The 19,039-nt window shown below is 37.2% G+C and overlaps 1 protein-coding gene and 1 non-coding gene across 2 annotated transcripts in view; one reads left to right on the top strand and one right to left on the bottom strand.

Annotated features, from left to right (window-relative positions):
- Positions 1–14,088, bottom strand: part of LOC134791774 (uncharacterized) — a 49,885-nt gene extending 35,797 nt beyond the window's left edge. The window contains exons 1-10 of the mRNA XM_063762929.1: positions 13,980–14,088; positions 12,898–13,060; positions 11,764–12,013; positions 10,769–10,872; positions 10,212–10,387; positions 10,046–10,115; positions 8,623–8,754; positions 7,032–7,242; positions 4,185–4,363; positions 3,110–3,187 (exon numbers count right to left, since the gene is read on the bottom strand). Of these exons, the coding sequence (XP_063618999.1) occupies positions 3,110–3,187; positions 4,185–4,363; positions 7,032–7,242; positions 8,623–8,754; positions 10,046–10,115; positions 10,212–10,387; positions 10,769–10,872; positions 11,764–12,013; positions 12,898–13,060; positions 13,980–14,020 (1,404 nt within the window). The 5' untranslated portion in view covers positions 14,021–14,088. The remainder of the gene's footprint in view (positions 1–3,109; positions 3,188–4,184; positions 4,364–7,031; positions 7,243–8,622; positions 8,755–10,045; positions 10,116–10,211; positions 10,388–10,768; positions 10,873–11,763; positions 12,014–12,897; positions 13,061–13,979) is intronic.
- On the top strand, positions 7,626–7,697 carry Trnat-ggu (transfer RNA threonine (anticodon GGU)). The gene has a single exon. It is a non-coding gene; the product is annotated as a tRNA-Thr (tRNA).
- Positions 14,089–19,039: the final 4,951 nt, after the last annotated feature.

Raw genomic sequence — 19,039 nt, 5'->3', positions numbered from 1 at the left:
TGAGTAGATCACAAATATATAACATACTGTAACATTTTCAATACTTGGTCTAACAAATTATTAGAAAACGTTCAAAAATTTCACAATCCACTGTTGACTTTCAAGTGCTCTAAATTGAAAATGGCTGAATGGATTAGTCTAAAATACATACCCAATGACTGTGAATATTCTCTATATAATGTTAAAAAATAATTAACCAGATATATCAAAAAATAAGAAAAGTACATCAAGTTGAAAAAGTATAATTATCTGTTACATTAAACTGCAACTATTATTAAAACAAACAAAAAACCCGACTGTTTACATATATTTTTGAAATGGTCTTGTCACTAGCTTTCATTTGGTACCCATATTGCTATAGTAAGAAAAAAAACACAATACCCCCCCTCCATTTTTTTATTTAGCCGGCGCCATTTTTGACATATGAGGTGTGGTTGAATTCGTCAGAATTGTGGTAGTGACATAGGCTACATACATTTTGAGAATGGCGCCCGCTAATATAAAAATGGAGGGGGGGGATTGTTTTTTTTTTTCTTACTATAGCAATATGGGTACCAAATGAAAGCTAGTAAAAATACCATTTCAAAAATATATGTCAAACTGTCGGGTCTTTTGTTTGTTTCAATAATAGTTGCAGTTTAATGTAACAGAAAATTATACTTTTTTCAACTTGATGTACTTTTCTTATTTTTTGATATATCTGGTTAATTATTTTTTAACATTATATAGAAGATATTCACAGTCACTGGGTATGCATTTTGGACGAATCCATTCAGCCATTTTCAATTTAGAGCAGTTAGAAGTCAACTGTGGATTGTGAAATTTTTGAACGTTTTCTAATAATTAGTAAAACCAAGTATTGTTAATATTATAGTATGTTATATATTTGTAATCTACTCACAAAGCCCTTTCATTGGGTACCCCACATGGTATGTTTAAAAGAAAATAAAAAAAAGTTTGTACTGCCGACTTTATGACGTCACAGCAACTGCCCCCACCACTTTCGCGCTTGTCATCTCATATATTTGTATTCAAGGCATTACACTGAATGCGTCGATACCATATTCACCCATATCCGAGACGACATGAGCGAAAATCGAGTTCTAGAAGACTTTTCTTTCGTTGGCCGGGCCACTATAAGTAGTGTACTTTCAATTATTTTGCTGTCGGAAAAACAGTCAACAGAATCAGCAGAGATCCTTTATTAAGGTTTCACTTATTTTGACTTTTAAACATGTTTTGACAGTACCTACAAAACTAGGAAACTTTGTAAATGGTTATCTAAAACGAAATGAATACATTTCCAATGATGAAAAGTTGCATCTTTGTGCCTTTGGTGTAATAATTACGTACTAACATAGTTATACGTTAATATAAAATCTTTGGCTTTGTGTAAAAGCCATTTATAAATATTTTCCATTTTCCATAAATTTTACGCTAGGAAAATAAAATTCAGTACCTACTTTCGCGATATCGTTATGAAATCAGAAAATGAAATTGGCCATTATTAACAGAAGCCGTTAATCGCCACGCCGAGGACGGCTTAAAAATTGAGTGCAGCAGCCATTTTAATGGTTATTCATAAAATATTATCATATTTATGTTACTACATATAGTGTTTTCGTTTGGTTTCCAATTAAGCTCCAGCCATCGGTCTAAAAGCTCTTTTACAATAACGTATCATTAATAAACGTAATAAAGTACTTTTTAAATCCACATACATAACCTAAACCAAAGACATATGTAACTTCGTATAAGACGAATAAAGTCTAAGGAAAAAACGTGCCTCGGAATTGAAGCAAAAGTCATTCTCGAATAGATGGCGCACACACCTTTAGCCTATCCTCGGCTAGATGGCGTGACGACACCGTTTCATATTTAACAATTTTAACACATAGATATCAGTGAATGAACATGGATCAAAATGATATAAAAATAATAAAATCATTTATCCATATATATACATGTTTTGATAATTTTATACGTTTTCATTTTGAGTTTTAGTCGTGTGTCGATAGATGGCAGTTAATTTACAGTGACTACAAAATTTACAATGACAGGACCCCTCTATACTATCTATTCTTTTTGCCTAAACTAAAACCTATACATACAAACCTATAAATGTATATATATACATATATGTAAGGTCAATGCGGCCAATTCCGTCATAGAGACTAACTATCCCGCACATGTGCGTATATTTATTTCTTTTTCAATCGCAGGAAAAGAAGCCTATCTGCTTTTGATTGCTGAAACTAAAAGCAATCGCTGCTTTGTGCATGAAATTATCAATTGTGTATCATTGTTTGAAAAAACGCTACGGTACGGAATTGTCCCTATGCCGGAATTGGCTACATTGATCTTACATTTATAAGTCGTAAAAAGATTTTAAGATGTACCTATCATGAAACCTTTTCTAAGGCGCCGTGAGTTAAGGTTCTTCTCTCTGTTCTCACTGAGCGGGAGCGAGACGTCTCTGCGTGCCCGGGATCGCGGATATCATAGTTTAGAATTGTTATAAGTAGTTATTTTCAACAAAATAAAGTAATTCAATAGTTCTATCAACTAAAAATTGCGCATTTTTACATTTTCTGCAAAAAAATTTTTGTACCCGAGCAAGCGAAAGATTACAATATCTTACTATACTAATCTGAAAAACAAAAATCGGGCAAGTGCGAGTCGGACTCGCGCACGAAGGGTTCCGTACCATATAAAAAAAAAACAAAAAAAAAAGCAAAAAAAAAAAACGGTCACCCATCCAAGTACTGACCACTCCCGACGTTGCTTAACTTTGGTCAAAAATCACGTTTGTTGTATGGGAGCCCCATTTAAATCTTTATTTTATTCTGTTTTTAGTATTTGTTGTTATAGCGGCAACAGAAATACATCATCTGTGAAAATTTCAACTGTCTAGCTATCACGGTTCGTGAGATACAGCCTGGTGACAGACGGACGGACGGACGGACGGACGGACGGACGGACGGACGGACGGACAGCGAAGTCTTAGTAATAGGGTCCCGTTTTACCCTTTGGGTACGGAACCCTAAAAACGGACAGTAATAACCGGTTTCTGCTAATTCAGTCGAAAAGTTGAAAGCCTTAAACTTGCCTGTAGCTCCACGTACGTAGCAGCTGTGACGGTAACTTTGGCCGGGATCGAATAGAACAAACTCAGCTCTCCAAGAACCTGTAAAATCAAAAAACTTTTCAATCATAAATCGTATTTGATTGCGTTATAAGGTGCCTAAAGTTTTTGTTTTAAAATTGTATTGGAAAAGTAATGGGATATTTTATTCAAGAAAATACTCAGATTATACATTATTCACTTTACTGAGAGAAAAGTAAATGAGAGTAATTTTAAATTTAACCTCCTGAGACCCCCCCGCGTATAATTTTTTGTACATATTCCACAATCAATTATGAATTTTCATTGAGTAACTAAGGGTTCCGAAATCAAAAACAAAATAACTGCTTCTGGGTCTCAGGAGGCTAAGAGAGACGAGACTTCATTTAAACTCAGGTTTGGTTACATAAGGAAAAAAAACTAATTTGATTTGAACACATCAAATAGGTACATAAAATTTATTCTACGCAGTATTAGCAAAAAGTCAAACATTCCATTGCATAAATACTGAATGATCGCGGCTCGGAGTGACAGTTAGAAATAGCCATAATTGGATCCAAAATTATTCAAAGGTAGATGTTATTTATTTACATTAGACAAGCTTTCGCCATTACACGATTCCCCCTGTCATTTTACAGATCGGAAGTATGGCGAATTGGAAATAATGTATAATAGCTGATGTTAATGGTTGAACGGCTATATCATGATTGTAGATGAACTAGAAACCAACTAGATATGGTTATTTGCTTTCCGGTACAAGTAGGCATGTATTTTCATTGATTTCACCGTGTAAAAGACTGTACACGACCAAACCCGGCCACGTATGATGTGGTAAATTTATATTAAATGAATGTACATTTTCAAGCAGCACTTTTCCCTTAATTTTTGCGGCTCAAACATTTTAGCGCACGCCCACGTTCACGTCTACACACACGCAGTCGGTGTGGCCTGAGGGCCTACCGCAAACCACGTTCGACGTGTTGCCTCTCTGTCTCACTTGTAAATTCGTACGTTAGTGTAACAGGGAGGCAACACGTCAAACGTCATCAACTGAATTTACCGTTCCTTCCGTGAAGGCTATCATCGGACTCTCATTGTCCTCGTCCGACAGCATCTCCACGACGCCCTTCTTCAGACAGATCATGCCGTTTTTCACCACACCTTGGTTCCAGATATGCTGGCCAGCCATGAAGATCTCGTGGCGCATGAGCAGAGAAATCTGGCGCAAAAACGCCTCAGCTGCAAGATAAATGAAATGGAAATATATCAAGATTAGTAAGCGGGATGTCAAGTCACTCATATATCGAATACGTATGTCACATTTCCAATATAGAACTAGCACTCTATGTATTGTTAACTTAGACTAAGACGCAGAGATAAGATATCACGTTCATCAGCAATACGAATAGATACTTATACCCAGCCGTAGACACCGTAGTCACCATTGAGATTGAGATTGTAGTAAGCTATTAATATGTTACTAGGTAATAATTAGGGCGAGCGAAGCGAGCCCTATCACTATTCGACAAACTATGCATTCTTGCAGTGGTACACTTTACGGAAAAACTATCGCACTGATAGGTTTGAAATTTAACATAGTAATTTAAATTCATGTCTAGATGTGTTATCAAACATAAAAATATCATTTTATAAACCTAAAAAAATAAAATAAAGGAATAACACTTTGTATTACTACTAGCGCCATCTGTTAGAAAATTATGAATTAAAATTCGTGCTAATGTATTATGTGCTAACAACAATGAATACAAAAAAGGGTTAAAATTTTGGATTCTGACCCATCTCGCTTCGCTCGGTTTGATTCCCAATTTAGCAATTAAGTTTCTGTGAATACTGAAACATTCGATCTTGCTCTATATTCACTGCGAAGGTCAATTTACTCGTATGTTCTGTTCTGTGACGCCGATGAACTGATCAGTCATGTTGTGTTAGCAAACTTAAATCGGGTTCGATAAACAGTTTTAGTGTTACTATTGCTTGGAACTGCCAAAATTATAAATAAAGATAAGCATATTAGGCCGTCTGTATCGGCCCTAAATCACTGAAGTTTGTTAATACAAACGGACTACAACCCGACTGCAACTTGTATGGAAACTGCACGCCGACTGCACGCCAATTGCAACGTCGGCGTGCAGTTCAACAAAATTACCCAGAACCCTGGCAGTACCTAGTGGAACTTAGGTTTGGTGCAACATAGGCACACGCTGTTTCAGTAATTCGACACGTCTTGATGAATACTTGGGAGAGCAGTACGATAGAGCTGATGCTGAACCCTGGCTGTACCTAATGGAACTCAGGTTTGGTGCAACATAGGCACACGCTGTTTTAGTCATTCGACATGTCTTGATGGGCATTTGGGAGAGCAGTACCCAAGATAGAGCTGATGCTCGCTCGCTCTTTGGTCGGTCCCTCATGTCTGAGGATCGTGGTCAGTATCAGGGTTGCATCTGGAGCGGATGATCTGTCTCCACCTGTCTCTATAGAGCTGATGAGCTGATGCTAAACCCTGGCTGTACCTAGTAGAACTCAGGTTTGGTGTAACATAGATACACGCTGTTTTGGATATCCGACTCGTCAGAATGAGCACTAGGGAGAGCAGTACCCAAGATAGAGCTGATGCTGAACCCTCGCAGTACCTATTGGAACTCAGGTTTGGTGCAACATAGGCAAATGCTGTTTTGTTCATCCGACTCGTTTTTTTGAGCACTTGGGAGATACCCAAGATAGAGCTGTAGCTGAACCCTGGCAGTATTTAGTGGAACTCAGGTTTGTTGCAATATAGGCACACGATGTTTTGGTTATCTCACTCGTCTTGATGAGCACTTAAGAGAGTAGTACCCAAGATAGAGCTGATGCTGAACCCTGGCAGTACCTAGTGGAGCTCGGGTTTGGTGCAATATAGACACACGCTGCTTTGGACATCCGACTCGTCATGATGATCACTTAGTAGAGTAGTACCCAAGATAGCTGATGCTGAACTCTGGCAGTACCTAGTGGAGCTTGGGTTTTATACAATAGAGGCACACGCTGTTTTGGTCATCCGACTCGTCTTTTTGAGCACTTAGGAGAGTAGTACCAAGATAGAGCTGATGCTGATAGAGCTGGGTTCAGCTACAGCTCTATCTTACTCAAGCAGTATTTAGTGGAACTCACGTTTGTTGCAACATAGGCACACGCTGTTTTGGTCATCACACTCGTCTTGATGAGCACTTAAGAGAGCAAATTATACGTAAGTTTATGTGCGGAGCAGCATGATTACCGCCAGTAGGTGTCCAGACGGGATAGTTTTACGCTCAATTGTGTGGTGTGGACGCATAAATAAATTCAAGGACATTGGCTGGGTGGCCCAAGATTATGTAGGAAAGCCAGTTGTCTTCCTTACAAAAAGTCCTGGGCGACCGTGTAGGATGTAATAAGCGGTTATGAAATTGTATGTTACGTGTGGATGATATTGGCAATTTGATTTTGTCGTCTAGACACGTTTTTAATGGACAATGTAAAAGCTGTAACAGACAGGCGTACCGGACAGCGACCGGGGTCCAATTAGTAGGTATATTTCTTTCTTCTCTCACTTATAGCTGCGTCCTTAACGGACTTATTACGTACCCACTCGATCGAACATTGAACAAGCCTCGGACTGGACCAAAGTCCGCGGTCCGGTACGTTTAGGTAGAAAAACTCCGCGAGCTCAGCTCTGCTTTTTGCTAGTTAATATTACCATTACTGCTAGCAAACATGTTATGCAGTCATAAAGAATCAGCAAGAGCAAGCGTTCGTTGGCATTGTGTCTGGGGCGAGAGCGTATCAGACGCTGGGTTTGGAAAACCAATACAATCTTGATCAAATAATTTATTGCCTAATGCTAAAACAAGATGCTAGAAAGTCTTACGTGAATCTCGAAATATCAGAGTATCATGGAAGTGGGCTATGTTAATGTCATAAATTAGTTCCATCTGCAACGGCAGCGGTAGCTTTTGAAGATGATCAGACGTCAAGACTCCGTCTTTCATGCGCCAAAGCTGCATCTTGTATGTATAGGCGAGTTCGACCAGCGTCTTTGGGGCACCGGACTTTTGTAGGTAGTCTAACATGTGGTGGAACTGAAAATAAATTTAAGTTTTTTTAATTCAAATTCAAAATTATTTATTTCATGTGATTTAGGTACACACATAGCAATACACAACAATAAACAATAAACATAATGATATAGGAGGCAAACGAGCAGACGGATCACCTGATGGTAAGCGATTACCGCCGCCCATGGACACCCGCAACACCAGAAGGGTTGTAAGTAAATAAATCTTGTATGTTATTGTGTAAGTGTGTGTGTTACTGGTGAATTTCCAATATGTCTTGGAAGCTTGGAACTCCAATAGCCTTTTAAGAATTTATAACTCTCTTACAGTAGATGCCGCTTGGCATTTGTAGGACATGCAGGTACCATATGAAGGATTTGGTAGAAACATTTGCTGTCATCGGGTAAGTGTCGGTAGCTTAGTTGGTAGAGCGACGGGCTGGTATCCCGGAGTCGCGAGTTCGAGTCTGGCCCGAGACAATGTTTCTACTTTTCCTTTATTTCTAAATTTACAGCATTTATCTATACTTTGCCATTATAAAATGAACAAAGTTTGGTATAGTACATTCATATAAACTTTCGTTTTTATAAACGTCAGCATCGAAAGAAGACTAATCGTTATATTTATGCGTATTACTACGTATACATAGCTAGCCTTAGACTTAGTTCGTGCTCAATCCCAATTTAGCATAACAAGAAGCATTTTTTGCCAGGAGAAATGCTCACGAAGAATACATAATATCGTAGCCACGCGAACAAAAGCCAGTTATCCAATAAAAGTTCAGCATGTCCATGTTCAGCACCGACAAGATTTCTATAGAAACTTTAAACTTCTATTAACTTTCTTGGGAGATGAAATTTTAAACATTCCTTGTAACTACCACAAACGCCTGTACGCGTTCTGTAAAATACTTAACATGCAATATGTACATAGGTAACTAATGTTTTTTTTTCTGGATATATATAGGACAATGCTATGGATGGACACGCCATAGAAAATCGTTTAGTGCATACCTACTTCATGTTAGTGTTCGCATCAATGTCTGTGTAAGTGCCTTAGGGGAGTAAGTTGAAAATATGTTGACGTGGCGTAGGTACCATAACAATGTGGTACAATAAAAACTTGTTAAGTTACTGAAATTGACAGGCACCCATACTTGGCACAATATCTTTCCGTCATCGCGTTGTTAATCGAGCTGAGATTACGTCAGGCAGTAGACAATTCAATTTGCGACTGCGGAGTGAGGTACTTCCATTCGGTGCGGGGTGGAGCGTGTCCATCTGTCCATTATTTACGAGTATGTCAAGACAAACTCGTAAAGATTCATTATAGAGATAATACTATTACTTATTCAATGATAGAAATATAGTATTTTCTGTCTAAATTAGTTAAAGAATAACTTACTTGGTCGACGAACAGCAAACGGCGGCTATTTACCACAACCAAATCCCAAGTGAGCTTTCCAATGAAACGATAGCGCACGATACAGTGTCCCATTATCATCATGGCTGATGTCAGCCACATTTCCAAGGGGAACTATATAAAAATAAATACCAACACGAAGTTAGCTACATAAAACATCTAAAAGAAATTTAAATCATGGAGATAGCATACGACCTAGCCTAGCGTCATTCATTCAATGGATATGTTACCTATCTTAAAACCCGTTTTTTGTGAAAACGCGTTTTCCCTAGTTTAAACTAGTTATCCGCAATGCCTGAAAAAAAAACAAGTTCTAACACTTCTAACTGTTTTTTTAGTCAAAACATGTTTATAATTTTATTATTTTTACTTTATTATTTTTAATTAAGATAATCTCCAACAGTCATACATTTTGAGATGTGGCCGTATTGAGGCAGCGTACGAATTGTTCGAATACTTATTTCAGTGAAAACTAATTTTCACTAGACGACGATACACATAACATACAAGATCTGAATTATCATTATAAAATAATATACCTAGAAAGGTGTTAATTTTTTCGCTGTTGGCTTACATCAACTCAACTTGTTTAATCAGAGATTTACTAGTTTTTATAGACTACTTTTTATAATTTTTGATTGTAGCCCCATTTCACACGTACCTATTTTAAATTCCAAGACCGGATTCCACTTAGAATTTCCTAGTAGAATCCGGTCGGGCAATAAGTACATGCTACAAGAAGAAAAGTGGAAGCGGAAGCTACGGACTGGGCAAGTTATTGGGAACTACATTTTACACAAATGTATTTACTGGCTTTTGTACTCTACTTGTTTAGTATGATTAATAATACATTAATCGCATTTATGTGCAATCTTCCCTCCTTTATATTTTTTTTTTAATAGCATGATTATGGATCAAACTAAATACCATATTCATTACTTATTTCGTAACATTATCTTTGTGGAAACATCCAGATAATGATTTATCTGCCAAATTTTATCTAAATGTATATAAAACATAGGTAGTCGTATGAAAGTGTTGGACTATCAGTCGACCTTAACTATAAGTAGTTCGTTTTTTTTAGTATTAGAAATAAGGTAGGTAAACAATCTTGATGTGTATTTTTATTGAAAAACACGTTTTAAAAATAAGTCACGGCAAATATGTAACAATTATGAATTTAATACGATCATTTATATTCTTCTGCTTTCATAAGTAATAGTTACTGATTTTTTGAAAGCGTTTTTCAATTAAGACATGTCAAGATCGCTTACCTTCTTTCTAATGCTAAAAAAAAGAACTATAGTAAGTACCTACTTAGTACCTAGTAGTCCTAGTATGACTAAAAAAGTATGAGTCCCTAATCATTAAGACTAAATTGAATTTGAAATCGTATTATACTTACAACGGGAAAAGAATCGCCAAATATGACATTTAAAAGGCGACAGGCACAGTAATAGAAGCAAGCCATATAACTGTGAAACAAATAAAACATAATTTTATTATTAAACACCTTATTTTCCGATCTTTTGGTATTAGACACCACATAATATAATTTACATAAAACTCACTTGTTAAACCGTAGCTGGTCAGCCCCGACTTGCGGCGGATATCCCAGGTTGTAATGTTTAGATGCATCAAAAGTCACTTTGTGAATGTAGTACCAAACGCATGTCACACCGTGCAAGAACAGCACTATCAATACGAAATGCTGCGAGAGTAAAATCAGTCTCCTCGAATTGTGCATCTGCAACGGTAACAACCTGTTTTTACAGTTTTTACAAATTGATTTGTGAAGGATTTGTGTTTAAGAACCCATCAACGTGCACACTAGCACTGCTAAATAATCGTGATTATTTAAATTTTAAGAAAGATATTTAAAAAAAGGGAACCGCTACGTACTGTATTTTGTATTTAAGTACCTTTTGAATACATCAAACTAGTTTTTATGTTGCTTGAATCATCGATCTATGAACTCAAAACAAAAACGGCCGTTTTCACTTTGGACGCATAGATGGACGAATCCAGCAGCATAAAAACTAGTATGATGTATTCAAAAGGTACTTAAATACAAAATACAGTAGGTACGTACGTGGCAAATTATTTGATATACTAAATAGGTACTTACATACTCGTTAACTTGCATAAAGAAAGTTAGCAGCCTGTATATACGGCCTATACAAAACCAACAGCTCATGGTGGCCAAATAGCGGTAGTTCACACTGTTCTGAACTAGAAAAAATAAATAAGTACCTACTGTTAAGGTGCCCACTGATTAACAGTCCGCCGGACGGTATCGGCCTGTCAGTTGTTCGGAACTGTCAAAATTTTGTTCTAACTGACAGGCCGATACCGTCCGGCGGACTGTTAATCAGTGGGCCCCTTTAGTGACCATTCAATGCATCGATAAACAGCATGTCATTGTTGTTCTATAAAGTGTGCAGAAAGTGATACGTTTCTGCACTAGATCATTTTACTTTCCGGGTACGATTTTTTTCATTTTATTAAGATAAGCAATTGGAATTTGGTTTTAGGTAAATGGATTTGTTATACAATTTCCATGCTAATAATTAACTCCCCCTTTCCATAAATAACGATACTTTTACATAATATACCTACGGTTAATTGAATGTACCCTAAAGAAATGCTATAAAAAATATACTTACGGCTCGATTCGGAAAATGAATTAGATTTCTACTAGACTTCAACAAGTTACGATACGGATAATTTAAAGATATTTTTATGATAGATATGTCAAATTTGACGTTTCCGCGATTCTGGAGGTCCTCTTGAACGATTTCGACAAGTTATGACTTAGATATCCAAGTCACATCTAACGATATCTAATGTAGATCTAGTTGATCTCTAAATCGTCTCAAGATCTTGTGATTATCTCGAAATCCGAATAGGCCTGTTAATCATGTATTTTACTTTCCTCATATTCGAAATGAAATTTAGAGTGTTTAACTCGGGTGAAAAGCGTTCTTTCAGCCTCGGACTATTGACGCTCGGCAGTGGAACTACCTCGGCAGAAATGCGTGTCTTTCATCCCTTGGTTAACAATCTACTATACAACAAGTACATTTAGGATAGACGGACACATTCATAGTTCAATATACTTACATATCAAGCGCAATGGTATAAGACTGACCACATCGTAAAGTAGTAATATGGAACTTCTCCTGTAAACTCTTATATGAAGTCTAGCCAAAGTCCAACAAGCGTGTAACATATATACAAAGACATCCGCCGCGAAAATCAAATCGCAAATGGTAGTATCTAGCAAGTAGATAGGGAACTCGGTATTATTCAAGTAATATTCAGTCAGTAGAAGAATAATATACTGGTATATATTCGTCACTTGTACTAGAACCTGTAAAGATGAAAATTTAATTAAATAGCGCTTTATGAGACGTTATGATATCATAGGTTTATGTGAAAAGCGAGAAATGTGTCAAATTTAAATTGTAAGACTACGAATAGAAGAAAGACGCAGAAAGACCCACAAAGGAAATTTACTTAGGACCTTTCCTGATTAGGCAGGTTTTGGTGCGACATCAGGACATCACTATCACTACCCTGCATGACCCCCTAAGAATTACTTGCGTTGTAGCGCGCGACCCCATGTCATAATGTCAAGCGCAACTTATGCAAAAAATATGCAATCGCGTGAGATAACATGAGTAATGCTGGGGGGTCTGATTGGCGCAGATGCGGGGATGCGTCCCGCAAATTCGTAGGTATCCAAAGTGATAAGTAGGAACTTTACCGATTGCGCTAACGTTTAATGGCTCCTCTACGCGATAGCGTTAGAGGGAGCAAATGATATTGCTATCTCATTCTACCGCATAGCTGCGTCCCTTGGAGTGGCCGGCGCTGGCCCATCGTGTAGAGGAGCCATAAGTGATTTACTTTCTAAACTTCTCACTGACACTAATACGTCAGTAGGTACGAGCGAGATGCATTAGAAACTAAGACGTTAGCACAGCGGTCGGCAACCTTTTAGCAGCCAAGGGCCACATAGTGGTTAACGAAGTTGGCGCGAGCCGCACTTTTTTAATATTTATGACTTTATCAGACATTGTCGTTTGTCAATATTACATACAAAATAGCCAGGGAGGCTCGCGGGCCGCAAGTGAGAGGTTCGCGGGCCGCTTGTTGCCGACCGCTGCGTTAGCATATATGTCAGTGTGGACACAGTCAGTGACTCGTGGTAAGGTTACTTGTCTTAATAAAGGCTTGTAAAACACTACTGACCTGCCACCACATGAGCCAGGGTAGAAGGATGACGGCCATGGTGACGCGGTACAGCCGGCCCTCGAAGAACCTCTGTCCCCGGAGCCCGAGCTTGTCCAGCTTGCTCTGGTCATGGTGGATGTTGACGCGGCTCGACCTTACTGTTATTTCAGTGTTGGTGGTTCTGTAATAGTACATTTTACGATACAAGTGCTAAAACTAGGAAATTCGAAACAAGTGGCGATACATTAAAACACGACCGAAATCGACACGAGTTGCGAATTACCTATTCGCACATGTATTGGACAACGTTTTACAGTACATATAGCCCTTTAAATTTTCGACAATGTCACTTAATGTGCTAATTATCGCACTAGTGCGGTAAAGTAGCGCCATATGTACTGTAAAAAAAGTAATCGATGAGTTCAATGCCCAATTTTAGAAGCAATATTCATATTAAAATATGAATATTGCTTTTGTGCTATATATTATTGCTTTTTAAGCTTATTGCTTTTTAAGCTTTTGTGCTAAACTTGTTACAAATTTTTAAGGTGCATTTTAGAGCCATGTTCGTGATTTTTTCTATCGAGTGAAAGTCAATAAATCTGGTTTCAAATAGATTCATGAAGTTTCAGAAAGGCCTCAAGATTGCTATTCATATTTATTGGGAACTAAAAAAGTACTACGATTTTTCAATAACTCTGCTGGCTAAACCTATAATACCGCACTTTAACTTTTTTATTTTTATTAGCCTGGTTAAGCACTTTAACTTCCAGCAACTAAACTCTAATTGAGAGTTATCAATGTCTGAATAAATGAATGAAAAAAGCCTGAATAAAAATTGAGTCATCTGTTTAAAAGCCCAAAAAATCCCTTTTTTATACATTGTTTTAGCTTTAATTGTTATTTAATAAATACATGGAAGTCAGTACTACTTTGAAAATGAGAATCGACGGATATTTTTCCAATATCATTTTATTACTTTTACGTTAAGACTTTAATTGCCGCGAGCGATGAACAGCGGGAAATGTATAAAATGGGGCTATTATTATTGTTAACATGAAATATTTAAAACAAATTCCAAATGCAATACAATTACTAACCCGATGGTCCCCAGGGAAGGTTCACTAAGACTTCTCAACATATTTATTAAATTACCCTTTACACACTAATAGTAATAGTTGCAGCCATGATGGTTTCATAACCATCTAGTATTTCATCAAAACCTTTAGTTCAGTAAATGCTTATACAATATTTGTTCTTTTTTTATACGACACGATAGGAAAGGAACTTGTCGAATGTCTCCTGTACATTCGCGTGCAAAGAGACACCAAAAGGGTCCATTATAAGAGAAATCTAATACAGTTTTATGTTTCATTTCGGCTGTATCACTAAGCAGCCGAAATGAAATGCCATATTTGGGCGGATATTGAAATTTTACTGCGCTCGGCTCACGAGAGCGTCAGTCGTAAAGCGTGCAAAACGGACGAGGGCGCAGCCCCGCGGCACACTGGGAGATCATAATTAATATATTGAAACTTCTCACTTATTAAAATTTATTACCGTAAACTCAGGTAGATATATATAGTCCTTTAGCACAACTATGGTCCAGTTTTTAACGTTGATTCTTAAACGAGCCTTTATGATTAGTACTCGTTACATTTATTTTAGAGCTTAGATACACTAATATTTATTACATATTATATAAGCTAATCAACATAATTTGAAAAATACTAATACTAATTTTTCTGGAACTGGAATTTGGTCCATAGTTGTAAGTTGTGCACTAAGGTTACCTGATTTTACAGACAAGTCAACTACATACATCTTTTCTTTATTGCAACCGTTTATGATGCGTATAAGGTTTTACATTTATTCCTGGCGCAGAAATGGATATTTCTGAAACTGACTATATTTCCGATGAAATGAACGCACCAAACTTCTAATGATCATGATCACCATATAAATAATCCCTTGTCTTCGCTACAATCAGTTCGTTTGTAGTAAATCAATTGTCATTCAAGCAGCATCTAGATTATTTGAGTTCAATATCCCGTGGCGCTACTGTGCTGCCTGCTGTCGAAATTGTAAAACCACCCACACCCAGTGTAATCGCGCCTTTAGCGCGTGCGATGGACGGCAAACGCGGTGCTAAACAGGAAAATATCCCCAATGAGGTGAAAGTGCCAAATTCGTAACAGTACATCATAAACCCGCAATCCGTACGTTACTGGTAGATCAGCTGTCGCATTAGCCACATTCGACAGTCTCCTGCTAAAATCTTGGCTCTGTGGCTGCCGGTTTTTCAAGGTATAAGACCACCCAATGTAAACGCACCCTTAGCATGTGCGACAGGCGGCGAGCGCGGTGCTAAACTTTAAAATATCCCCAATGAGGTGTAAGTGCCGAACTCCTAGCAGTGAGCGACTGAGCGTCATAAACCCCCTTGCAATCGGTCCGATCGGTTCGCAAAATGGTACTCTGGAATATTCCGTCGGGACTGTTTGCGTACTTCATGGAAATTGTATATTTTAATAATATTTTTGTAAAGCTTTTTTCGATATAAATTCGATACGTCAAATTCACATTCGAGAATAAAGCCACTAGTGAAACGGCTACGCAGCTTCACGCTGTAGCAACTCATATAAAATGAAAATATGCGTCCAAGCTGTAGCAACGAAAGAATAATTCATATTCAGGAGGGGGGAGGGAGGCCATCCACTTTGCATAGATAGGTAGTTATTTTGGTGAAACCCGTGCACCCAGCTCTCATGTAATTAAGAGATTAAAGATCAGCGGGTAGAGTGGAGCGAACTCGAACAGCTTTTTACAAAAAAATCAACGTGGCGTGCATAACCGCTGAAGCATATTTTTTACATGATATGTTTTGCTCTAGTTTATAAGTGAGAGAGGTTTTGATTGGATTTGTTTATTTATGCGTATCTGATGGGCAAAGTTTTTCTCGTTATAGTGATTTAGTGGAATATTATAGGAACGAAGTTTTGAGGTTGAGATATATTTTGATAGTTTTTGTTCATAATGTAATTAATTCGTACAAGCATACACGACTGGTGCCTCGTTTTGTGGGCTTTTCTACGTTATGATACCGCGATGAAATGCACAATGGTTTCCCATAAAAGTGATGCTAAGTCCGAATTTGATAGTCTGCCACGGCGGAACTTGCCAAAAGTACAAAAAAGAAGGCCACTTCGATGTGTGGGGGCTGATTTAACCCATTTGATACCGAAATAATAGTTATAGCAGCAGTTAGAAATTTACTGGTAGACGCAGAAAAATGAAATTTGTCAGTATTTTTTGCCGGAAGTGCTTGGCCGACGCTCTCAAAGGTGACCATCGGTTATCCTAAATTAACCCATCTGATACCACCAAGAAACCAATTCCAGTCGGTAGGCATGAACCCTCATTTCAGGAATATAAGTCTGCCAAGGGTTTTTCTGCCGAAACACCTTGACAGACGAGATTATCACCTTGCTTGCGTACATAATTCTGTAACCAAACTCATCGATGGACAAGCGTACGGACAGACGGACATAAAGTTTCCTAGGAACCCTAAAAGAATATTAAATACCTAATAAATTATATAATAGTAGGTATGAATAAAAAAGTAAAAACAGAACATTTTCAAAATGGAGTGGAGGATTTAAATCTGTATTCCTCGTTTCGAAATATTTTTATTTATTTTGCCGAGCTTTGATAATTGGTTAAATTATTAAAACGTTACTATTGAAGTCTAAATAAAACGAATATTTCTTACCCATACTTAGGCTACTTATTTATAGATTTGACGCTACGAAGTAACATTTATTATGATTATTAACAGACATATATACGCAGACAATCTACATAGAGCGACCTCACTACCTACTACAAACAACAATCTGTCTGTGTGTTGGTTGGAACCAAAGAGAATATAACCACTACGTTGATGGAACCTATTTCAAGCGCCCTCTGTAGTGAGCGATTGCAAGTTTTTAACCCCATTTAGTAAAAGTAATCCGTTCTGAAACCTTTCATTGTCAGTCAGCTAATCCTCTCCGTGTTTAATGCTTAAGTTCTACCTTTACAAAGTCTTTATCTATGCTAAATTCGCTCGCTGAAGACTATTTACTGGTTTCCAGCCAGCAAGACTAATATATTTTACTTAATGCTTTACTATACTGAAATTAGAACCCTATTGATAATTACATGCAGTAGCTTTTACAGTTTAGGTGATGTAAATAATATATTTTTATTTTACGAAATTGGATAAGTTGTGTCAGCCTATTTTACTGAGTCGGTTACATTGTATAATATTTATACTTATGTACTCAAGATAATAAAATGGTACAGAAAAAGGGGAAAGTAAAGCAAATACAGTTTGTACTAGATTTTGCAAAATAGCATAGTCATAATGCGTTACATGGCCATGAAACTTTGCGGCCGAGTGTACCTACTTCCAACCAATACCACTGTATTAAGCTATCGCTATATTGAAAAAACAAAATCTTCACTATAGCTATCTTTTTTAAAAGAATACGATAATTTTATTCAGTTAAATTGGGGAGATACAAGGCAGCAGATTTATAATAGCTTTAAAAAAGGAAAGAGACACCGTACAAACTTAACCTCCAAAACCTAATTTATTTATATAAATAATAATTAACTTTAATTACCTACGATGTTGCGTAACTGTGCGTTTTTATTACCTACTTAAATAAATGAAGATTCCCAAATATATTATATCGGCCAATAAATGTTTGATTTATTTTATATCACTTCAATGGTAAACAAGCATACTTCTCATCATCTTATGGTAAGCGGTTACTGTAGCCTATTACCCGCAACTCCAGGTGTCATCACATAGCATTACCGATAATTTAAAATCCCGTACACTTCTTTTTTGAAGAACCCCCTTAACTTTAGTCCCTCGAGGAAACCTCGACAGTATTCTCATGTAGAATTCCCAGTCGCATTGCATTTTTTTTAAATGTCCTAACAATGCGGGTGGCTATGCTATCATCATCGTTTGCAACACAGATAAAACATATTATACAATATCGAGGATCACAAACAGGAACAATATCAATGCAGAGAGAAAAGTTTCAGGCAAAAGGTGTTACATGTGCGTGCGTGTGAGTTGCCTACAAATGTGTGTGTGATGCCAAAGCACTCGTCAGAGGCATACGTGTATTGAAATTGTCGAATATTGGACCATTCATTTCATCACAATGAAGTTAAGCCGATATGTTCAGTCAGCAAACTTTAGGTATATTTACAATGGTGTAGTAATGTCACTAGTTTGGGCTTAGTAGTACTTATGGGTACGCTTTGGTATATGCAATATACAGTGTGTGGAAAGATAAGTCGGGCCCTGGAGGGAAACTACCTTAAATCCTTAAGCTGGCTTATTTTACTTAAAGGAGACATTCCTTTATTTTTTAAAAGAAACAAAACTGCATTCAAAGATTTTCCAAAACTCGCTTGCCTCGCCCGGGACTCGAACCGTTTAAAAATTTTATTTTATTCTACTAGTCGATACAGTTAATGTTAATGATAACATTTCTCCAAGAAACATTAGGTCTTACACTCGTCTGTCGTATAAAATATCCATAAAATCTAATATTTAGTACTCAAGACTTTTTAGACAAGCCAAATTTAAGAAAAAAAAAGAAAAATCTTTAAATGCAGTTTTGTTTCTTTTTAAAAATAAAGGAATGCCTCCTTTAAGTAAAATGAGCCAGCTTAAGGATTTAAGGTAGTTTCCCTCCAGGGCCCGACTTATCTTTCCACACTGTATAAGTCAAATGACAATATCAATTCAGTAGATATTAGGTAACTCATTCGATGATGGAGTTAGAAAATCACATTAGACACTTTGTATTAAAACCACTCGTGTCAAAGTTAGGCTGGTTAAAATCATCTCCATCAGTTGATGCCTAAGTATGCAATGCATTCAAAACACATTTTTTTACAGAATCATGCATAACGTGTCTTGTACTCATATGTATGTACGTGATATGTTTACCATGCAATGTACTCGTGTGTCTCAAGCCTCAAATAGCTCAACAAAAGCCGGTGCAAACCGGCACGCCGCAGCCGCCATGTAAAAATGCTTGCCATTCCCGGGTAAAGTGCAGCAATATGAAAGGTGGTAACTTTGTGC

The sequence above is a fragment of the Cydia splendana genome, chromosome 6 (genome assembly GCF_910591565.1).
Source record: "Cydia splendana chromosome 6, ilCydSple1.2, whole genome shotgun sequence".
Lineage (NCBI taxonomy): Eukaryota > Metazoa > Arthropoda > Insecta > Lepidoptera > Tortricidae > Cydia > Cydia splendana.
This window is presented reverse-complemented; position numbering and strand designations above follow the sequence as displayed.